Source organism: Phyllobates terribilis, unplaced genomic scaffold (genome assembly GCF_046119375.1).
Source record: "Phyllobates terribilis strain yellow unplaced genomic scaffold, ASM4611937v1 Scaffold_1__5_contigs__length_1240528914, whole genome shotgun sequence".
Lineage (NCBI taxonomy): Eukaryota > Metazoa > Chordata > Amphibia > Anura > Dendrobatidae > Phyllobates > Phyllobates terribilis.
Genome location: NW_027362761.1, coordinates 382,765,898 through 382,790,696, shown reverse-complemented (window position 1 = coordinate 382,790,696; position 24,799 = coordinate 382,765,898). Strand labels below are relative to the sequence as shown.

At 44.4% G+C, this 24,799-nt stretch overlaps 1 protein-coding gene across 5 annotated transcripts in view; it reads right to left on the bottom strand.

Annotated features, from left to right (window-relative positions):
* Positions 1 to 24,799, bottom strand: part of AIFM3 (AIF family member 3) — a 172,050-nt gene that overhangs the window by 91,789 nt on the left and 55,462 nt on the right. For all 5 annotated transcript variants that reach the window (XM_073676459.1, XM_073676464.1, XM_073676471.1 and 2 more), the window contains exons 2-4: positions 4,355 to 4,573; positions 1,610 to 1,823; positions 1,241 to 1,350 (exon numbers count right to left, since the gene is read on the bottom strand). In XM_073676459.1, the coding sequence (XP_073532560.1) occupies positions 1,241 to 1,350; positions 1,610 to 1,823; positions 4,355 to 4,385 (355 nt within the window). In that variant the 5' untranslated portion in view covers positions 4,386 to 4,573. The remainder of the gene's footprint in view (positions 1 to 1,240; positions 1,351 to 1,609; positions 1,824 to 4,354; positions 4,574 to 24,799) is intronic.

The following is a 24,799-nucleotide window of genomic DNA, read 5'->3' as shown; positions in this document are numbered from 1 at the left end:
AAGTGTTTATTTCTGTCAATGTTGATGATTATCTCAGTAAATTAAAATAATTAACAAAAAACACCTGCAAAGGCTTCCTGAACATTTAAAAGGTCCCTTAGTCTGTTTTAGTAGGCTCCACAATCATGGGGAAGACTGCCGACTTGACAGATGTCCAGAAGGCAGTCATTGACACACTCACCAAGGTCCAGAGTTCCAATTTTCATTTGGAAATCAAGGTCCCAGAGTCTGGAGGAAGAGTGAAGAGGCCACAATCCAAGCTGCTTGAGGTCTAGTGTGAAGTTTCCACAATCAGTGATGGTTTGGGAAGCCATGTCATCTGCTGGTGTAGGTCCACTGTGTTTTATCAAGACCAAAGTCAGCGCAGCCGTCTACTAGGAAATTTTAGAGCACTTCATGCTTCCCTCAGCCGACAAGCTTTCTGGAGATGGAAATTTCATTCTCCAGAAGGACTTGGCACCTGTCCACACTGCCAAAAGTACCAATACCTGGACTAAAAACAACAGTATCACTGTGCTTGATTGGCCAGCAAACTCACCTGACCTTAACCCCATAGAGAATCTATGGGGTATTGTCAAGAGGAAGATGAGAGACACCAGACCCAACAATGCAGACGAGCTGAAGGCTGCTATCAAAGCAACCTGGGCTTCCATAACACCTCAGCAGCGCCACAGGCTGATCGCCTCCATGCCACACCGCATTGATGCAGTAATTGACGGAAAAGGAGCCCCGACCAAGTATTGAGTGCATTTACTGAACATACATTTCAGATTTTAAAATCATTTTTCAAGCTGTTGTTATAAAGTATTCTAATTTACTGAGATAATGACTTTTGTTTTTTCATTGGCTGTAAGCCATAATCATCAACATTAACAGAAATAAACACTTGAAATAGATCAATCTGTTTGTAATGACTCTATATAATATATGAGTTTCACTTTTTGTATTGAAGAACTGAAATAAATTAACTTTTTGATGATATTCTAATTTAGTGAGATGCACCTGTATCTACATCAGTCGCATAGACATGAATGGATCGGCAGTGCTCATATTTGACCATGATGCCCCCTTCTATGTCAGTGCAATACGAAAGAACAGGTCATGACTTATTCAGTAGATAGTTGATAAAAGTTATTCTAGAGATAGTACGTTTCTAAGACAATAATATAAGTAGTAAATAGGAGTTTATCTATATGTTACACCAAAAAGTCTTTAAACATTATCATTTGAAAATCCTAACCTTTAACTAGTGGTGCTCCATAATGTGGGCACTTGTGTCCCATTGCATAGTATTCTCCATTTTGCTTAATTAGCAAAGCTTTACCACATCCCAAGTCAACCTCCCGCATCCTAAAAATAAACATGAAAAGTCAACAAAATTGCAAAAATTGTACAGAAAATATATATTCAGCTTATGGAAGTCTAGAGAAACAAAGTTGACTAAATAAAACCATTGATCGGTAGAATAAAACTTTTCTCATAATAATAATAATAATAATAATAATTGAACTATGCACATTTCCAGGAAAATTAAAAGTCAGCAAATCTCATGGCTCCAGTATTGGAATTGTTATCAGAATAAAACATTAAGGATTTATAAAGCACATACTGTCCATTCTCCAGATCTTTTACATGACACACAGAGGCTTCCACCATATCTTTGGGATTTGTGTATGGATTAAGGACTATAGGTCTTTCTTCATGATGATAGTGTCGAGTTGTCCCATTGGCTTTGTAGGCAAGAGGACTCGCTTTGCCATTGGGAGACATTTCTTCTTTTTCCCTTTCTTTTTCAGGTAAAACAACTTCAACTTTTACTTCAACTGTAAAAAAATATATAAATTTTAAATCTTGTGAATATTTTAATACATTAATACAAAGGCTAAACATTCAATAAACACATGCGGATTTACCTGCGGAATCGGACGCAGAGCTTTGGACGCAGCAAAAATACGCTGGGTCCAAAGCGCTGCAATAGCCTGATCATAGGCACATACCCTAAAGATATTTGAAAAAAGAAACGTGGGACATCGCTTTAACCCTTGGATTACTGTCGGACTCGGGGTGAGTTTTTTCGCTGCGTACAAAACGCTGAGTTCCAATGCCATACTTGTTTTGTCAGTACATGCGGATCCACCGCATGTAATGACATTTCAATTGGTCAAAATCTGCAGAGCAGACTAGCGTCTCCACTACAGAAATTGACATGCTGCGAGTGAGTTTATGCAGCGTCAAAAACACGCACAGTGGGCATGGGATTTCTTAAAATGAAGAATTAAATTTAAAAAATGGAATGGGCTCATTTAAATAACCAGCAGAAGCAAAGCGGACCACTGGGGGCTGATATTACTAGCTAGGAAAGAGGCCATTAGCCAAAGATGTTCCCTGGCTATTAATAACAGCTCACAGTTGTTTGCTTAGCCTTTACTGGCTAGATTACAGGGGGACCCCAGAAAAATCTAACCAGCAAACCAGCAAAGGATAAACAGACAGCTGTGAGCTGATATTAATAGCCAGGGAAGGGGCCATGGATCCTGGCCTGCTCCCAGGCTAATAATATCAGTCCTCAGCAGCCCCAGAAATGGCGTATCTATAAGATGCGCCAAATCTGGCGCTTATCCTCGCTCTTTCCACTTGCTGGTGCGGTGGCAAGTGGGGTAATAAGGTTGGGGTTCATGTCAGTCTTGTATTGGCAGCTGACATGAAGCCCAGGTTAGTAATGGAGGCAATTTATAAATCATCCCCATTACTAACCCCAAAGTAAGGTTTAGAAATAAAAGTCCACACGGTTTTAATAATTAATTTTTCTCACGTGGCAGTGCAGTAAGTAAGGTCACACGAGCTTGTCAGCTGATGTGACCTCTCTCATCGCGATACACTGCTGGAGCAATCATGCTCCTGTCATTGTGTCGCCGGCTGCCAGATAGCACAGTCACATCTCCGGATCTGGCTGTGCTATCAGTGAGATCTGCGTGGGACACTCGATATTACCTGGACTACGGATAGGTGAGACTTATGGTGGTTTATTATTTTTTCTTTATTACAGGAGACATGGGCATCGGGGATTAGGCATTAAGGTGAGTGTATGGTGTTTTTTTATTTTTTATTTTTAACAGGGGGCGAGAACATCATCGATTAGATGTAGGGGAGTATAATGGGTTCATTATTTTTATTTAAATAATTCTTTATTAATTTAAACTTTTTTTTTACTTTCACTGCGCAAGCGCCGGCTGATGAGGGATTACTCCTCCCATCATCAGAGCTTGCGCTCCTTGTTAATAGTGTTAGCAGGTGCCGGCTGATGAGGGTAGTAGTCCGATCACTCAGTGCTTATGATCCGTGGTAAACTTTTTACCGCGGTAATGATGTTAGACAGCCGCAAGACATGCAGCCACAGCGACTCGAACATAGTTTTCGAGCACGCCAAGGATACTTGGTAAGCACCCGAGCATGCTCGGACAACCCCTTATCCAAACATGTTCGCTCATCACTGTTATATGTGTTTGTATTGCAGCTCTGTTGATCATGCTACCTAAACTACTAATCCTACCCAATCTATGTAGAATTGAAATAAGCTCAATTACAGTAGCAAGCAGTCTCCATGTACCATAAGTGGTTCTGGAAAAAAAATTAAACCTTCTCTAATCCTGGAAGACTCTTTTAATGTGACCTCGCATCACTTGAATGTGGGTTTGAAGCTCAAAAACTATTGGGGACCTCTGATCTAAAATACATTATGTGACTAGAGTGCGCTATCCTAACCACGCAAAGTTCACTAATAAGAAGAAAACGTTACTTATCAAACACATAGTTCAGGTAGGACAAAACTTTTTTTTTTACGTAATTTTAACTAGTTCCCAATTGTGTCAATTACAAATTTTAAATAAAAATTCATTCCTTTCTTAAGAAATTAATTAACTTTTCTAAAATATGTATTTACTTAATCATAAAATCTCCTTTGAATTGTGTTAATCCATATTAACTCTCTTTTCAATTAAAAGAAAAATTCTTGCATGCAGAACTGCCAAAACTATGCAGCTATCAAACTGCTCCCCGCTGCTACAAGAGGGAAAAGATTTCAAATTATTATCATTATTGTAGCCTAGTTTTGGAAAGTATAAACTATATTAGTCGAAGCTCATAGTAAATGTTCTGTGCTCATTCTAGCTGAATGTTCTGTACGTGAAAGAAAGCAAAGTGTAATTTTCCTTGGATTAATTGTAACCTAGAGCGCTCTTTAATCCTCCCTGCAAGAGCGCAGAATTAACATTCCTTCCAGCAGTCACCCTGCAGAGTCACTATGCCTGACCTAGTTCATTGCACATTGTAGTAGGACATAATAATGGTCTCTCACCTGGTTTAGGTTTGGAGAAGCATCCACCCATTATGATTCAAATTTAAAAAATAAAAATATATAAAACACACAATGGCCCCACATATAAAGATCCAACATGGACTGCTAAGCCATTTTTTTGTGTTGAGTAGATACTATAAGAACTTGGCACAAAAGTCATTGGTAATGGACATCTTTATGGTTGGTATTTCCCATCTGCTCATCTTGGTAATTTTCTGCCTGCAAAAGACACATAAGTTGGTGAAAGGTAGAAGGCCAAGAATATTTCCTAAACTTTCAAAAAACTGATTATCGGGCCAATCTTATTATAAATAAAATATTTCAGCCATTTTTTGGATTGAAAGAATTTTTTCATAATCATTCTAGCGTAATTAAAAGGGGTCCTGTCAGCTGATAAATGCTGCCCGATCTGTGCAACTTTTCAGAGAAAAACATACATCAATAGCTGCCAGACAAAGCTGTAGACTAGTTGGACAGGCCGGCCCCGGCAGCTTCTACCCGCTCACTGCCAGGGACCGACAGGTCTCTGCCTATATATGCACATAGACAGAGACCAGTCAATATCAGGGCAGAGGGCAGGGAGAAGCCGCCGTGGACCTGCCTGGAGACTAGTTTACAGCACGGTCTCCGTCCCCGGTGGCTATTAAAGTGTGCTTTTCTCTGAAATGCCGCAGCGTTTCCGAGTCAAACAGCTAGTGACTGATACATGCTGGCCACGGATTGGGTAGCTTGTATCGGCTGACAAATTCCCTTTGAAAGGATGTTACAGGCATAATCCAAAATGATAGCATTTTCTTATACGTTTGAAACAAAACTTAGTGCTTATTCCATGACGGTCCTTAATTCATGAAAAAGGACTAAGTTTTGTCTGTAACACGTAGGAAAGTGCTATAATTTTGGATTGAATTGCGCCTGGAACATCCTTTTAATTACACTGGAACATTGATTACGAAAAAGTTATAGCATTAACAAGGACTATGTTTTGTCTGAAATGCATAGGAAATGCTATCATTTTGAATTGGATTCTGTTTGGAATGTACTTTTAATTATGCTGGAATAAAGATTATGAAATTGTTCTTTTAATCCCAAAAATGGTTGGAATATCTTCCATATTTAGACCATGATTAAGGCGCTTCGCTGAAATGCGTCGGTCTGTGTTCCTTGGATGTCCTAAGGTGTTTGCATGTTTTTAATCTTCCCATGATGGATGAATAAAGAACATATTTTTTAATATCTTTTTCTTCGCTGGAGGATTTTTCCCTTTTTTTTCCCTATTTTATCTTCCATATTTGTTACTACCATTAGACCACATCAAGCAGAAGTGTTTTTTCTGTGACAAAGATTAATAAGAGCCGAAAACAGGGTGAGCTGGATTTTCTATTTATCCACAATCATATCATACAAGATTATATGTTTTCCTGTAAACCTGTGCAGTAGCATAACATTTAATAACATTTATAGTGAGATCAGATGGTCTTCTGGGGACACTAACACATTAGCTGCACTAAATTAACACATTCTTACAGGCTAAGCCAAGCATTATACATCATTAGTAGGAATGAGCGAGCATGCTCGCCACTGCTCGGTACTCGCCCGAGCATCTCAGTACTCGAGATGCTCGGAGCTCGCCGAGTACTTTCGAGATGCTCGGGCGGGAACTCGGGTCCCCGTCCTGCATGTTTGGTGCTATTTAGAGCACCAATCATGCAGGGATTGTCTGCCACTCACTGTAATGTCACAGCCATGGTGGTTGTGGCATTACAGTGATTTCCCAAATCGATGGGAACAGTGCTCACAATGAAACATGAAAAGCCGGCAATTCATCAGCGGCATACACCGGTACCCGACAATTTAGAACAGAAAGAATAGAGCATCACACATAGATTAGATAGATAGAAACATGTAAGTCACATATATAATAAGTACAGTGACAGTGTTGGTTACTGTACTTGTTATTTAGTGTTAAAATAAAGGATTTATTAAAAAAAAAATAATAGTGTTTTCATGCACCCGTCTCTTTAAAATAGCCGGTCGGCAATTCCTCAGTGGCATACATCGGTACGCGACAATTTAGAACAGAAAGAATAGAGCATCACACATAGATTAGATAGATAGGAACATGTCAGTCACATATATAATAAGTACAGTGACAGTGTTGGTTACTGTACTTGTCATTTACTGTTAAAATAAAGGATTTATTTTAAAAAAAATTGGCGTAGGGTTCCCCGTAATTTTAGTCTCTAGCAGAGGTTAAGCAGACGGCTGGGGCAGATATTTGAAGCCTGGGAAGGGGGTAATACCCACGGAGCTTCCCAGGCTACTAATATCAGCCCCCAGCTGAATACCTAGCCTTTACCAGCTAATAAAATGGGGGACCCAAAAAAAAATGACGTGGGGTCCCCCCTATTTTCATAGCTAGCAAAAGCTAGGCAGACAGCTGGGGGCTGATATTAATAGCCCAGGAAGGGTGCCATGAATATTGACCCCTCCCAGGCTAGAAACACCAGCCGTCAGCCACCCCAGAAATGGTGCATTCATAGGATGTGCCAATTCTGGCACTTAGCCTCGCTCTTCCCACTGCCCTGTAGCGGTGGCAGTGGGGTAATAGGGTGGGGGTTGATGTCAGCTTATAATGTCAGCTGACATCAAGCCCAGGTTAGTAATGGAGAGGCGTCTATAAGACACTCCCATTACTAACCCCATAGTGAAAGTTAAAAAAAAAAAAAAAACACCCAGAATAAAGTCCTTTAATTGAAATAAAGACACAATTCTTTAATGTTCTAAATTAAACTCTACTTACCGTCACGCCCATTCCAGCTGAAGCCAACAATCTCCTGCAATAAAAGTAAAATAATAAACCAACCTCATCCTTACCTTTCCATGGTTCCCAGGACGGCTTCAGCTCTGCTACATTGACATGACAGGCTGGATCGCAGCAGAACGCTACCATCCAGCTTGCCATGCTGCAGACACTGAGAAGCTCCTCAGTGAAGCTCCTCAGTGTCTGGCTGTGATGGCATCCAGATGAGCCGAGTTCATGTCTAATGAACTCAGCTCACCTCATGCACGTCACTGACAGCATGGGAGAATTCTCCTGCGCATGCGGTGCCGGAAAATGACGTCACCGCTTGAGCAGGAGAATTCTCCCACGCTGGGACGGCATTGAGATGGCAGGTTGGATGGTAGCAGAACGCTGCCATCCAGCTTGTCATCCTTCAGAGACACTGCGGAGTGCGCTCTGCAGTGTCTCTGAAGGATGACAAGCTGGATGGCAGCGTTCTGCTACCATCCAGCCTGCCATCTGAATGCCGTCCCAGTGTGGGAGAATTCTCCTGCTCAAGCGGTGACATAATTTGTCGGCACCGCTTGAGCAGGAGAATTCTCCCACGCTGTCAGTGACGTGCAAGAGGTGAGCTGAGTTCATTGGACACCTGGAAGCATCTCTGACTCACTGCTGTGAACAATGTTGCCAGAGTATTACGCCACTTTTACGAACTCACAATAAAACATACAAAAACAAAGCCAAAATGGATTTTTCTGTAAAAAATGTTAAAGAACATTCTTTCCAGGGTAATGACTTTTATATAAGGCAAAATAAATGACCAAAAACAAAAATCCTCCTTCACACCTTGTGCTATGTTCACCCGTAGTGTTTTTGATGCATTTTTGAAAAATACATTCACCAGTAAATGTAATTTTAACATTTTACTACCTTATCTGGTCATGTGGTGTGTGAGACATGATCAGACACATCCTGTTTCATTTATGAAAGAGGGACTTTGAAAGTCACAAAGCTTATTTTTACAAGGCCATCAGTCGTCCCTCACTATTGTTAGAGGGCCATCAGCCAGCTATGCTTTGTTGTTCCCATTATTAAGGAGTGGGTCTCCTATACTGTTATTGCATATGCAGTGACTGCAAGACCTGCCAAAAATTTGGACGCACTCCAATACCCCTTTGAAGAGACATAGAGGAAGGCCTCAGTAAAAAAAATGTTCCCATTATAAAGAAGTGGGTCTCCTATAGTGGTAATGCCCATGCGGTGACTGCAAGGGCTGCCAAAAATTTGGACGCACTCCAATACCCCTTTGAAGAGATGTAGAAGAGGGCCTCATTAAAAACATTGTTCCCATTATTAAGGAGTGGGCCTCCTATAGTGGTAATGCCCATGCAATGACTGCAAGGGCTGCCAAAAATTAGGGCGCACTCCAATACCCCTTTGAAGAGACGTAGAGGAGGTCCTCATTAAAAAAATTGTTCACATTATTAAGGAGTGGGTCTCCTATACTGGTAATGCCCATGCACGAAGTACATGGGCTGAAAAACATTTACCCCTGGCGGGTATACTTGAACATACTATATAACATACAGAATGTTAGAGGTAGGCCTCTAAAAATATTTCCTACGGGCATAATAAACACCCTTAAAAAAAATTATGTGGATGTTGAATGATGGTCACCCTATTGATATGGTGGTGGAGGATGAGGAGAACGAGGAGGGTGACATACAATAGACAAAATCAGGGAGCGTATACCCATGTCTGGGTGTGAAGAGGTAAATGGGAATAGACCCCCCCCCCCCCAAAAAAAAACCCACTGGATTTGACTTTATGTTCCGCTGCTATCATCCAGTGATGCTGAGAAGTCTGGCCCAATCCAGCCCTTGTTAATTTTGATAAGAGTCAGTCTGTCAGCATTTTCAGTTGATAGGTGCATGCACCTATCAGTTATAATACCCAGGCATCACTAAAAACCTGCTCTAACAAAACGCTAGAGGCAGGGAAGTCCAGGACCTCCAAGGCATAGAAAGACAGTTCATGCCACGTGTTCAGCTTGGATGCCCAATAGTTATAAGGCACAGAGGAATCACGGAGAATATTGGTACAGTCGGTAAGGTACTCCTTCAGCATCTTCCAAAACTTTTCCCTCCTTGTCAGAGTACTCAGCGCATCAGGGCCTGGGCACTGGGAGGGTCTGAGAAAACTGTCCCAGACCATTGACAATGTTCCCCTGCCTCTGCTGCATCGTATTTGTGTCTCTCTCGCCTGTACTCCTTGGTTGTCCAACAAACTGTGACCTCTTCCGCCAGCGTTTTCAGATGGGAATTTTTTTAATAATTCTTCCACAAGGGCCTTCTGGTACTGCAATATTTTATTAGATCTCTCTGCCACGGGAAGGAAAGCAGCTCCTGTTCCTCCTCCTCCTCTTCCTTCTCCTCCTCATTAGCAACCAATCCAAGTTGAGATGAGATAAGGCTGGGCTGTGTGGCATCACCCTGTATAGTTCCTTGCTCCATCTCATTGTGCTCCGCCTGCAATGACTCCTCTTTAATTGTGAGCAGCGAACATTTCAGTAGACAGAGAAGCGGAATGGTGATGCTAATTATGGCGTCATCGCCGCTCACCATCTTGGTGGAGTCCTCAAAGTTTTGGAGGCCGGCACAGATGTCATAAATTCATGCCAACTCATCAGTTCTTATGTGTGGAGCTGACCTGAATACCGACGGGTGTGTTGAAACTGGTACTCAACAACTGCCCTCTGCTGCTCACAAATGCTTCCCAACATATGCAACGTTGAGTTCCAATGCGTGGTGACATCACACACCAGTCGGTGAGCTGGAAGCTGCAAATGCTGCTGAAGCACGGCGAGGGCGGCAGAAGCTATAGGTGACTTTCTGAAATGGGCACACACGCGGTATACTTTTACAAGCAGCTCAGGCAGATCCGAGTAGGTTTTGAAAAACCACTGAACCACTAGGTTGAGCACATGGGCCAGGCATGGTACATGTGTGAGTTTGCCAAGCTTCAGAGCAGCCACCAGGTTCCGGCCATTGTCACACATGACCATGCCTGGCTGTAGGTTCAGCAGTGACAGCCACAGATCTGCCTGCTCTGTTACAGCTATCAACAACTCTGCAGCGGTATGCGCTTTGTCACCTAAGCATATTAGCTTCAGCACAGACTGTTGCCACTTGGCCGAGGCAGTGCTGCAGTACTTACAGCTTCCGACAGATGTGGTCATTTTGGAGATGGAGGCTGAAGAGCAGGAGGAGGAGGAGGAGGTGCAGGAGATATAGATTGTGGGGGCAACTCTGATTGACCCAGGGCCCGCAATCATCGTGTCGGGAGGACGTCTTTTGTCCCAGGGTTCGACTACGTCTCAGCTTCCACTAAATTAACCCAGTGTGCCGTCAGTGAGATGTACCGTCCTTGGCCACAAGCACTTGACCACGTGACCGTCGTTAAGTGGACCTTCCCAGTAACTGCATTGTTGAGGGCATGGGTAATGTTCTGGGACACGTGCTTATGTAAGGCAGGGACGGCACACCGGAAGAAATAGTGGCGGCTGGGGACCGAGTACCAAGGGACAGCTGCCGCCATGAAGTTACGGAAAGATTCCAATTCCATGAGCTTAAAAGGCAACATTTCAATTGCACGCATTCAAGAAATGTGGCAGTTTAATGCTGTGGACTGTGGGTGGTAGGCTAAGTATTTGCGCTTGCGTTCAAAGGACTGGGGTAGGGACAACTGAACGCTGTGCTGGGACAAGGACGTGGTTGCTGATGGTGGTGGTTGCAAGTGTGCAATGCCAGGTGCAGGGTGGGAGACATCTTTGCCTGCGCCATGGACAGGGGATTGGCGAGCACGCATGACAGCGGAACAGGCAGTGGTGTTACCCGCAGACACCGCTTCTGGACCCTGGCGTTCGGCCCAAGTAGTCAGGTGCTTTGCTGTCATGTGCCTGAGCATGCTGGTGGTGGTGAGGCTGGTAGTTTTGCTGCTCCTGGTGATGCTGGCATGGCAGTTGTTGCAAATGGTCTTTTTAGGGTTAACTTTACTGTCTTTAAAAAAAAGCCACACTCGGGAAGACCTAACAGTTGGACTGGCAACTTCCCTCGTATTGGTGTTCTGGGGAACAGTTGCCCGCCTTGTGTCTGTGGCCACCATACTGCTTCTTCCTGCTTGTTGTGGTGCTACGCCTCCCTCCCCCTCTGTGATGCTGTCCTCGCTATGCATGTCACCTTGCCAGATTGGGTCAGTGACTTCATCGTCCACCACCTCATCTTCCACTTCCACACCCTTGGCCTCCTCCTGACTTGCTGGCAATTGTGTGTCATCATCATCATCCACCTCTTGCGACAGTAATTGCACTTTACCACTGTCGCCTTCATGTGATCGTGGCTGCTCAAATTTGGGCATCGCTACATGCAATCTCCTCTTGCCCCGCTTGAAGCTGGCCGGGCGAGAGGCCCGAATCTATAAATGGAAAAGTGAAGTTCTTCGGAGTGTCCAAGTGTGGGATCACTTGTCTCAGGGCACTCGGCATGATGGGAGGAAGGAGGATCAGGGTGAGGAATATGTGGTCCAGACTCATGGCTACTGAGACTGGACCATATGGAAGACAGGGTGGTGGTGGTGGCAAACTGACTGTAAGCATTATCTGCTATCCAACCAACAACCTTTTCACACTGCTCTGGCTTCAATATTGGTGTTCCGTGGCACCCTAAAAAGTGGAACAGGAAGGTAGGGCGACATGATGTGAGTGCTTGTTGTGCTCCCTCAGCAGGCACAATTTCATCTTGCCCACGGCCTCGGCCTCTGCGTGCACCATCACCATCACATCCACTTCCCTGTCCCTTGCCACGTGCCTTGCCCATTTTAACCCCTTAAGCCCCGAGGGTGGTTTGCACGTTAATGACCAGGCCAATTTTTACAATTCTGACCACTGTCACTTTATGAGGTAATTACTCTGGAACGCTTCAACGGATCCCCCTGATTCTGAGATTGTTTTTTCGTGACATATTGTACTTCATGATTGTGGTAAAATTTCTTCAATATCACTTGCGTTTATTCGTGAAAAAAATGGAAATTTGGCGAAAATTTTGCAATTTTCAAAATTTGAATTTTTATGCCCTTAAATCAGAGAGATATGTCACACAAAAGAGTTAATAAATAACATTTCCCACATGTCTACTTTACATCAGCACAATTATGGAACCAAATTTTTTTTTTATTGGGGAACTATAAGGGTTAAAAGTTGACCAGCGATTTCTAATTTTTCCAAAAAAATTTACAAAACCATTTTTTTAGGGACCACATCACATTTAAAGTCACTTTGAGGGGTCTTTATGACAGAAAATGCCCAAAAGTGACACCATTCTAAAAACTGCACCCCTCAAGGTGCTCAAAACCACATTCAAGAACTTTATTAACCCTTCAGGTGCTTCACAGGAATTTTTTGAATGTGGAAGAAAAAAATGAACATTTAACTTTTTTCACAAAAATGTTACTTTAGACCCAATTTTTTTTATTTTCACAGGGGTAACAAGAAAAAATGGACCCCAAAATTTGTTGTGCAATTTCCCCTGGGCACGCAGATACCCAATATGTGGGGAAAAAACACTGTTTGGGTGCACGGCAGGGCTCAGAAGGGAAGGAGCGCCATTTGACTTTTTGATTGTAAAATTTGCTTGAATAATTAGCGGACGCCATGTTGTGTTTGGAGAGCCCCTGTGTGCCCAAACATTGGAGCTCCCCCAAAAGTGACCCCATTTTGGAAACTAGACCCCCCAAGGCACCTATCTAGATGCATAGTGAGCATTTGGAACCCCCAGGTGCTTCACAAATTGATTCATAAAAATGAAAAAGTGAAAAAAAAAACACTTTTTCATTTTTATGAATCAATTTGTGAAGCATCTGGGGGTTCCAAGTGCTCACTATGCATCTAGATATGTGCCTTGGGGGGTCTAGTTTCCAAAATGGGGTCACTTGTGGGGGAGCTCCAATGTTTGGGCACAGAGGGGCTCTCCAAATGCAACATGGTATCCGCTAACAAATTGTCGGCTCAAATTGTTAGCGGACACCATGTTGCTCCAATGTTTGGGCACGCAGGGGCTCTCCAAACGCAACATGGCGTCCGCTAGCAATTTGAGCTGATTTTCCATTCAATTTGTTAGCGGACACCATGTCGCGTTTGGAGAGCCCGTGATGTGCCTAAACAGTGGAGCTCCCCCACAAGTGACCCCATTTTGGAAACTATACCCCTCAAGGATTTTATTAAGGTGTATAGTGAACATTTTGAACCCAGAGGTACGACACAGAATTTGTTTACATTAGGTCATCATATTGAATAAGTTGTCATTAGTCTTGAGCGCAAGTGCTCACTACTTGAGTTTGCATCTGGTACTCAGGTATGCACCATGTACAGCGTATGCTTGAGTGACATGCTCGAGTCCCTGCTCCGCATGTTTCATGGTTATTAGACACCCAGAAAAAAACATGCGGGGATCGCTCGTGCATGGCAGGCAATCCCCGTAAAGTTTTTTTGGCCGCGAAGCATATGGGGCAGAGACTCGAGCATGTCAGTCAAATACCCACGATACTCAATGCATACCAGAGCACCCAATGCAAACTCAAGTAGCGAGCACTTGCGCTCAACACTAGTCGCCATATCGTCATCTTTTTTTCTTACTTTTGAAAAAAATCCCAACCCCATCACAACCCTAACCCCAACCCTAACCCCAACCCCAGCCCTAACCGTAGTACAACCCTAACCATAGCACAACCCTAACCCTAGCACAACCCTAACCCTAGCACAACCCCAACCCCAAACCCTGCCCTAACCCTAGCCCAATCCTAACCCAAGAGTTTATTTTTGACGCCGTTCCTCGTGCGGTATAAGTGATTAGACGACTTTATTCTTCGGGTCGGTGTGATTACAGCAATACCAGAATCATATGGGGTTTTTATGACTGACAGCTGTCACACACTAAAAGACGCATTTTTTGTAAATCTAGTTTTTGCATCGCCATATTTTGAGAGCTATAATTTTTCCAGATTTTGGCAGACAGTCATGTGACGGCTCGTTTTTTGCGGGATGAGTTGACGTTGTTATTGGTGCCATTTTCAGGCACGTGACATTTTTTGATCGCTTTCTATTCCAATTTTTGGGAGGCAGAATAAACAAAAACCAACAATTCAGGAATTGTTTTTTTTTTTTTTTATTCTGTTCCGCGTGTGGTAAAATTGATAAGGTAGCTTTATTCTTTGGGTCAGTACGTTTACAGCGGTACCACATTTATATCGTTTTTCTATGTTTTGCACTTTTACATAATAAAAGCAATTTTATAGAAAAAATATTTTTTAGCATAGCTTTATTCTGAGAGCTATAACTTTTTTATTTTTTGGCTGATGGAGCTGTATGACAGCTTGTTTTTTGCAGGACGAGATGACGTTTTCAGCGGTACCATTTTTATTTATATTTGTCTTTTTGATCGCGTGTTATTCCATTTTTTGTTTGGCAGTATGGTGATAAAGCATTGCTTTTTGCTTCGTTTTTTTTTTTTTTTTTACCGTGTTCATTGAAGTGGGACAGTTTTATAGGTCAGGTTGTTCTGGACGCGGCGATACCAAATATGTGTACTTTTATTGTTTTTGTTTTTGTTTTTTTTTATAATAATATTTATTGATGGGTACATTATATTTTTATTTTTGGTGGATTATTTTTTTTCTTTTTTTTTAAATATTTTTGCAATTTTTTTTTTTTTTTTTTCCACTTTCTGAAAGTTTATATACTTTTTTACTTTGTCCCACTGTGGGACTTTCACTTTTTTTATTCTGATCGCCTGCATGGCACAGGAATGCAGCACCATCCCTGTGCCATGCAGGCTGTCAGCGCTGGAAAGGGAGAAGATTGTTTGGAGATGCACTGCGCATGTCCAAACAATCTTCCTGCTGTCTGGTGACCCGGATGTTGTCATGACGACATCGGGTCATCATGTCAACACCCGGGAAGCCTTTGCAGACAGCGCTGGAAGCCGGAAGAGGAGGTGAGTATCTGCGATCACCTCCCCTTGCCCCCGCAATGCTGCGATCGACTTCGATCGCAGCATCGTGGGGGTTAATGTGCTGGGAGCGGTGCAGGACCGCTCCCTGCACATAGTATCGGGTGTCAGCTGTGACAATCAGCTGACACCCGGCGGCGATCGCGCCCGCACAGCCTGTGTGCGCGCGCGATCGCCATGACGTACTAATACGGGTCTGGCTCTTAAGTCCCAGGGCACAGACGCGTATTAGTACGTCAGATGTTGTTAAGGGGTTAAATGGTGTATAATATTTGGCACACTCCCAAAAATGTAAGGATTATTACCGCAGTAATATTGGATCACTTCTGATGACCATGGTTTTAGGCAGTGGCCTTGTAGTATGGTATTGGTCAGAAACCAAGCGTGAATAATTTAAACAACACATAACTGGCAGACTTTAAATGGAGTATAATATTTGGCACGCTCCCTAAAATGTCAGGATTATTATCGCAGTAATATCGGATGATGTCTGATGACCATAGTTTTAGGCAGTGGCCTTGTAGCATGATATTGGTCAGCGACCAAGTGTGAATAGTTTGAACAACACACAGCTGGCAGACTTTAAATGGAGTATAATATTGGGCACATTCCCAAAAATATCACAATTATTACCACAGTAATATCGGGTGACGTCAGATGATGGACAAGTTTCTCTGCTTCCACAATACAGCAATGCGAATAAAATCAAACCAATCTTGCTATCTTCTGCTAACAAGCAAATGGAGCAGTAAAAATGGTGTATTATATTGTTTTCAAGCAAATAATCAAGATTAACAGCAAAAAGAATATTAGCCCTGATACCGGATTCAACATCCCCATTGACACATCCCACCCATCTGTCTCTAAGCTTCTATCCCTCGCTTCCTCCTTCGGCCTTGCTCAATGATCTTCAGCCCCCACCCACAAAGATGGCCACACACTGGACCTCATCTTCACCCGCCTATGTTCCCTAGTTAATGTCTCTAACTCTTCTCTCCCTCTCTCTGACCACAACATACACAATCCCCACTTCACAAACTTGCACACCCTCGCAGGAACCTCAAACACCTTGACCTACACTCACTCTCTGAATCCCTCCTCCCTCTTACAGACATAAATTCCTTACATGACGCAGATGTTGCTGCTGCTTTATATAACACCACAACAGCAGCAGCTCTCGACTCGGTCGCCCATCTCACACATTCCAAAGCTCGCACATTCAATAGGCAACCCTGGAACACCAACCTGACTAAAGAACTGTGACGGGCCTACAGGGTTCCTGAGCGGAGATGGAAAAAGTCCCACTCCAACGTGCACTTCATCGCATTCAAACAATCCGTCACTATTTTCAAGTTCACACTCGCAGCAGCAAAACAAACCTACTTCTCATCTCTCACATTCTCCCTGTCTCACAACCCTAAACAACTATTCAACACTTTCAATTCTCTCCTTCATCCCCCAGTGCCTCCTCCCTCTCCTTTCATCTCAGCTAAAGAGTTTGCCACATTCTTCAAGCAGAAGATTGACAACATCAGACAAAGCTTTTGCCTAAAGTCCCCACAGCTCCTCCTCATATCTACTCAACCGTCCTCCTCTAATCCCAACTTCTCCACCATTACAGAATATCAAGTCTCGTCTTTACTCTCCAAATCACACTTCACCACCCGCGAACTTGACCCAATCCCGTCCCACCTCATCCCTAACCTTACCAGAGTCTTCATCCCAACCCTAACCCACTTCTTCAACCTGTCACTAACAACCGGTGTCTTCCCCTCATATTTCAAACACGCCTCAATCACTCCCATCCTCCAAAAGCCCTCCCTTGACCCATCCTCTCCGACTAGCTATCGACCCATATCACTTCTCCCCTATGCCTCAAAACTACTGGAACAACACGTCCACCTTGAACTGTCCTCCCACCTCTCCTCATGTTCCCTTTTCGACCGCTTACAATCTGGCTTCCAACCGCATCACTCCACTGAAACTGCCCTGACTAAAGTCACCAATGACTAACCGCCAAATCCAAGCGACACTACTCCGTTCTCCTCCTCCTGGACCTGTCATCTGCCTTCGACACAGTCGACCATTCCCTCTTACTACAGACTCTCATCTCTTAGCATCACAGACTTGGCCCTATCTTGGATCTCCTCATACCTAAAAGACCGGACATTCAGCATCTCCCACTCACATACCACCTCCTCATCTCATCCCCTATCTGTCGGTGTCCCCCAAGACTCAGTCCTGGGACCCCTACTCTTTTCCATCTACACCTTTGGCCTGGGACAGCTCATAGAGTCTCATGGCTTTCAATACCACTTCTATGCTGATGACACACAGATCTACCTCTCTGGACCCGATATCAACTCCTTACTAACCAGAATCCCACAATGTCTGTCTGCTATTTTATCTATCTTCTTTGATAGATTTCTAAAACTTAACATGGAAAAAAACTGAATTCATCATCTTTCCCCCACCTCACTCAACCCCCCCAATTGACCTATCCATCAAAGTTAACAGCTGCCCGCTCTCCCCAGTCCCACAAGCTCGCTGCCTCGGGGTAACCCTGGACTCTGATCTATCCTTCAAACCACATATCCAAGCCCTTTCCACTTCCTGCCCACTCCAACTAAAAAATATCTCTCGGATCCGCACACTACTCAGCCAAGACTCTGCAAAAACACTAGTGCATGCCATCATCATCTCCCGCCTCGACTACTGCAACCTCCTGCTCTGTGGCCTCCCTTCTAACACTCTCGCCACTCCCCCAGTCTATCCTAAACTCTGCTGCCCGAATAATCCACCTATTCCCTGGCCTCTCCCCTCTGTCAATCATTTCACTGGCTCCCCATTGCCCAGAGACTCCAGTTCAAAACCCTAACCCTGGCATACAAAGCCATCCACAACCTGTCTGCCCCATACATCTGTGACCTAGTCTCCCGGTACTTACCTGCACGCAACTTCCGATCCTCACAAGATCTCCTTCTCTACTCCCCTCTTCCCACAATCGCATACAAGATTTCTCCCTTGCATCCCCCCTACTCTGGAACTCTCTACCTCAACATATCAGACTCTCGCCTACTGTGGAAACCTTCAAAAGAAACCTGAAGACCCACCTGTTCCGACAAGCCTACAACCTGCAGTAACCACCGCTCCACCACATCACTGCACGACCAGCTCTACCCACACCTACTGCATCCTCACCCATCACTTGTAGACTGTGAACCCTCGTGGGCAGGGTCATCTCTCCTCCTGTACCAGTCACTGACTCGTTCTGTTAAGGTTATTGTAAGTGTTTTTTGCTATGTATACACCCTTTTTCACATGTAAAGCACTATGGAATAAATGGCGCTATAATAATAAATAATAATAATAATATCTAGGGCTATGGATATCAGTAAGAGCAGCAGACAGAACGTGCAATGGACCCTATTCTGCTCTATACACTCTCCACAAACTATGCCTGCCTAACTCCTGCTATCACCAGGATTAATATGGATCTGGATTAGTCCTTAGAAGGACTGTTAGTTTTGACGTGTATTGCTCTGGAATACCTAACTAAATAAACCATCATTTCTCTCTCTAGCTCAGCAGCACCTCTCCCTACTCAGCCTGTCTGAAGGGTAGACTGTGACGAGCATAGGGTCAGCGAGTCATATATAGAACCGATGACGCTATGCGGCCAGCCAATCACTGTACTGCCACATCCAACATGGCTACGGCATTACAGTGAGTGGCAGGCAATCCCGGCATATTTATCCGATGTCTAAACAGCGCCAAACATGCGGGGCGGGGACCAAGCTGCCACCCGAGCATCCAGGAAGTACTCGCCAAGCATGTCGAGCAGTGAGATGCTCGGGCGAGTACCGAGCAGTAGCGAGCACGCTCGCTCATCACTAGTACTAAGTCTAAATAAATTATATTTAGATCAATGTAGGTCCCAATACTTCTGTGCTCTGTTGTATACTGACTGTAAGATTGGAGCTAGGAGTACTTAAATTAAATGAATGGCTCTGATTATACCCTGCAGCTTCATTCATGGTTTATTACACTGAATGTTGAAGATAGCTGAGAACAGCACTGCGTTTAGCCACCTTCATATCTTCAGTGTCATGGACGTAGAATGGAGTATCAGGCTACATATGTGACCATGGTCTTGCAGCCAAGGAAGAACAGGGTTCACAAGTTTTCCATTATGGTGATAGGTCGGGGTCCCAGTATTGGTATTTACATCAATCTAAAAATTCACATTTATACAGTGGATAGCTGATGATTTATAGAAATCAGAATATCGGGGAATCTGTCAGGTTTTTGCTATGTAATCTGAGAGCACCATGATGTAGGGGTAGATACCCTGATTTCAGCGAAATGTCACTTGCTAGGCTGTGTTTTGCTTTTTCAATATAATTAGTGTTTTCTCAGCCGGAGATTATCACTAGAGGACAGTTGGCCTCCTGCCTCCTGGTCTACCACTGATTAACAGCTCTGTCAATATACAGTGCATAAAGAAAGCTGCCAATCAGTGGTGTATGTGAGAGGGAAATGTTTGGACATTGTTGCAGTATTGGACTCCGGCCACAAGAGGTCACTGTTGCCTCTGGAAGAGACTCTATGGCTGAACTGATCTCTATGGCTGGGAGGATGGTGGTTTAGTCGGTTGGAACAGGAAGTTGCCTGAGCAAGACATGAGTATGAGATCCTGAAAGCTCAGTGTGTGCAGTGTGCTAGGAGCTGGTCAGATTACTGAGGAAAGGTGCAACTGTTCCTGTGACTCCTGTCACAGAGGAAGAATCACTATGGGGGGACGACTACGGTTGGATGCAGAGTTGGATTCCCCCCCAAAGCATCTGCTGTGATGTGAATGGCCTTCTGCTAGCCTGTCAGGCTAAAACTACTCTCCAGGTGAGAAGCCCAGGATCCTCTCCTTGGTCTCCCAGCTAAACAGCCGATTGGACGATCAGGCAGCCTCTTCCGTGAGCAATTAACAGCCAGTAAGTCCTGAGCTCAGGCTCCACCACAGGGATCCCAGTGAGAGTGAGCATGCAAACTATAGAGAGAGTTTGGCGCCAAACATAGATTCTCAGTTAGAGACATTGTTTGCTAATAAGGCTGTGTGAACCTTAGATAGATACTCCCCTCTGTGGGTGAGCTTGTGTACAGATAGCATAACAGAATTATAATTTTATAGAGTTAAGTTTGTGAATCTCTGCGCTGCACCACTGCAGGGGCCACCTCTTGCATTCATCTAATTACATCCTTGCTCTGGGTAACCCCCAGTTACTGCATTAGGCGGAACCGCAGGTCAAGCAAATTATAGTGTATCAGAAAGAACATACTGGGCCTATCGGTTGTGCTGTGCAGGGGTCCTAGCTGACCTGGGGTAGGTGTGTGTGATAGTTATGTGTTTCTTTCTTGCGTTTCCGGGGTAACTCAGTTTCAGTTGTTAGTAAAAACTAGTTCCTTAACAAATTGCCAGGTCGTGTTTTGTCCTCGGCCTGCTGTATTCTGGGAGAGACCACCCCAGTACACGGTCTACATGTAGGCGACGATATACAGAGTTCAGCATTCAGAGAACTGGTAGATCTGCAGCAGATAAAACTGCTGCACCCAGTAAACTAAGTGATACATCGCTGGAAGCAGGATTTCTGACCTTACATCATGCTGATTTGTAGGGAGGTGGAACAGAAAGAAGCCAAGTAGGAACTAATAAAAAATGTCTATTGCCGGGGAGGCAGAGAAAGTGATATGCACAAGGACATGTGACATAATGTGTCGCAGTTAGAAAATATAAAAGGACCCAGAGACCAGAGTGGGGAAGAAGTCACCTTCTGGACTTGGTCAGGTCAGAAGCGTAGTGTTAGCTGGAACTAGCTTATAGCCACATACATAAGAACGAGAGAGCAGTAGGACGAGGTCTCGATCCAGGACTAAGAAGCGTGGTTACAGGCAGGAGGCCTATTTAAAGATACCGATAATCGAGTGAGCAGTTAAAGGGATACGGATGATCGAGTGAGCGGTTATAGAGATACGGACGACTCAGTGAGCTGAAACCAGGAGGTTAAGGCCACAGCCCAACTATGAGTATTTGGTCAGTATTCAGTCAGTATTTTTTCTCAGGAGTGGGAGCCAAAACCAGGATTGGGTGATAAATGCAGAATTGGTGCACTTGTTTCTATTATACCTTTTCTCTGATTGTTCCACACCGGGTTTTGGCTCCTACTCCTGAGAAAAAATACTGACCAAATATTGATAGTGGGGGCATGGCCTTAGGCAATAGTACAGAGAGGACCCGGGCTGCGCTCTTTGAGATGGTGGCATCCAAATGGCATGTTGGTGAAGTGACTCATCAGTGCACTACAGCAATAGGTGACAACAGTGATAATTACCAAGCGGACTTTGACTTATTATTATTATTTATTATTATACAGCCATTTATTCCATGGCGCTTTACATGTGAAAGGGGGTATACATACAAAAACAATTACAATAATCTTGAACAAAACGTGACAGCGACTGGTACAGGAGGAGCGAGGACCCTGCCCGCGAGGGCTCACAGTCTACAAGGGATGGGTGAGGATACAGTAGGTGAGGGTAGAGCTGGTCATGCAGCAATATGGTGGAGTAGTGGTTACTGCAGGTCGTAGGCTTGTCGGAAGAGGCGAGTCTTAAGGTTCCTTTTGAAGGTTTCCACGGTAGGTGAGAGTCTGATATGTTGGGGTAAACAGTTCCAGAGTAGGGGGGATGCATGGGAGAAATCTTGTATGCGATTGTGAGAGGAGGAGATAAGAAGGGAGTAGAGCAGGAGATCTTGTGAGGATTGGAGGTTGCGTGCAGGTATGTACTGGGAGACTAGGTCACACATATATGGAGGAGACAGGTTGTGGATGGCTTTGAAATATGACTGGTGTACCAGTTAGAAATATCATTTGGTATATTAGCTATTTAACTTTGTGATTCGAAATTGTAAACTGAAAGGCACTGTTTACACAGTATCTTATATACCTAGAATAATAATCCTTAGCACTGTGAACTAGTTTAACGTTTCCTTGTAAATGACTAAACTTTTAGATCTTTCATTTTTGTTCACCTACATTATTTGCAGTAAATAATCAATTGGTTCAAGTTACCACTGAGTCTCCATCTTCTGTGCCGTTGCATCCGCATAACTGTTTACACTGCTATCAAATGATGTAGCAAAAACAGATTCACCTTTCACTGAAAAATTAGATCAAATAAAATCAAATAAAAGTAATAAGCCAAGACACATAGTTATTAGTAGAGATGAGCGAACCTCTCAAGGTTCGATTCGTTATAGATCGGCGAACTTTCCGATGTTCTTCGAATAATTCGTCGAACATATCCGAATCTTATTGCATTCAAAGGGAGGCAAAAACAAACGCATACACAGCACCTTCAAAGGGGCCCAAAAGCTTCCAAAACAGCTCAAATTAGGGCCAGACACCAGGAAAAGTGGCATCAATTGACCCACAGTACAAATTTTATAAAGGCACAACAGCAGTCAGCCATGGGCCAAGCATGAGGTATCAGGGTCTGGGCCAGCATTTACAGCTTTGAATTTAACTTCAAAATAAGATGAGGTGGGTGAGGGATTGGTGTAGGCCTACTGTGCTGGGAGCCCTGATACCACATGCAACAGCGCAAGCTGCTTTTCTGCTCAGCAACAGTTTCATAGAGTACTACTGGTACAAACATTTAAGGATAGTAACACAGGTAGTTGAAAGTAAGCGGAGGCCTGCCGATCTGGGAGCCCTACTGCTACAGGCAACACACATGAAGGAGACCCAACCAAGAGTCTTCACATTTCCAAAAATTAGGGGCAAACACCAAAGTGGCATCAATTTCACTAGAGTAAAAATAGTATAATGGGGACCAACACCTCTTCCACTACAGCTAACCAAGCAGATGGAGACCCAATCAGGAGTTTCCACATTTAGAAAAATTACACACACTGTGTGCCTCACTGCTGTCTTGAGGAAAACCTCTCTTAAGGTTGTGTAAAAGCATGTTTCGATACTCCAGCATGCGCGGGTCCCTTTCCAGGACGGGAAGCATCTGGCAAAATATACTCTTATAATGTGGATCTAACAGAGTGGCAACCCAGTAGTCAGCACTATTTAGAATCCTAACTATACGGGGATCATGTGGCAGATAGTGCAGCAAGAAGGTCCTCATATGTCGGGCTCTTCCATGAGGTCCAAGCCCATGGTGGCTGGGTAACCCTGATGCTGGTTTCCTCCATCCCCTCCTGCCAACAACAAACAACAGAGAGGGGATTATTATCCTTTTAATCTCCAGACTGTTGCTCGCCCATCACCTCTTCCTCCTCAATTTGTTCCTCGGCTCCTGCACCTTCACTAACAGTTTGTATGGTATCACCAGCCTCCCTCGATCGCTGTAATCCACCCTCCCTTGTCAACTGCCTGTGTGACGACAGTCTGGAACGACATTGTTATCCCTTCGGCATCCTCCTCTGCTTCCTCCTCTTCCTCTGGGACCACCACCTCCTCCCGCAGGCTATTTAAAGTCTGCTCCAACATGTAGATGACCAGAATAGTGATGCTGATGATGGCATCGTTAGCGCTAGCCATCTTAGTAGCCATTTCAAAACTGTGCAGAAGGGTGCCGAGGTCCTTAATCTGTACCCACTCTGCAAGTGTGATTTGCACCACATCGGTATTGCATTGGCCCAAGCTATACGACATGACATACTGCGTCAGGGCTTTTTCGCTGCTGCCAAAGTCGCTGCAACATGTGCAGATTGGAATTCCACCATATCGGCACATCGCGTAGCAACCGGTTAACTGGCATGGACAAAGACCTCTGTATCGATGCAAGTCGTTGACTTGAGGGGTGCAAAAGGTGGAAGTGAGCACACAGCTTCCGTGCTTTCTGCAGCAGCGCATCTAGGCTGTGATAGTGTCGGAGAAAGTGCTGTACCACCAGGTTAAGGACATGAGCCATGCAAGGCACGTGTGTGAGCTTGCCCCGGAGTAGGGCCGTCACCAGGTTTTCACCGTTATCGCACACGGCCTTCCCTGGCTCTAGGTTCAACGGACACAGCAATTGCTCAAACTCGGCCTGGAAAGCTGTTCACAATTCTTCAGCTATATGACTGCGATCTCCAAGGCATATTCATTTTAACACTGCCTGATTGCAGTGAGCCATGGCTGTGCAGTACGGAGGTGGTGGGGATTCGCTCTGCACTGTTAGGACACGTGTTTCATTAAAGCAGAGGTTGAGGGTGCAGGTGGAGGCCATAGAGGAGGTGGAGGAGGCAGAAGTGTGGCACCCCAGAGGGTTTGGTTGCCACAGTGGTAGTAATACCATGTCTGGGAGCAAAACAGGAGTTTCCTGGTCAGGGAACACACTACATGCAACACCTCCTGCTCTAGACCAGAAAAGGGGAGGATCCTGCCCTATATAACTGGATCTGGAGGCGGGGTTAGTCAGTCTAAGTCTAGTCAGAGACAGGGCTGGAGTCTGATAGGACTAAGGAGCAAGAAGCCAGGGACTGGAGCTGTGCAGAGCTCGTCCTGGCCAGTGTACACAGAGGACCTGACACCGGAGTCCGAGGCTGTGGGACCC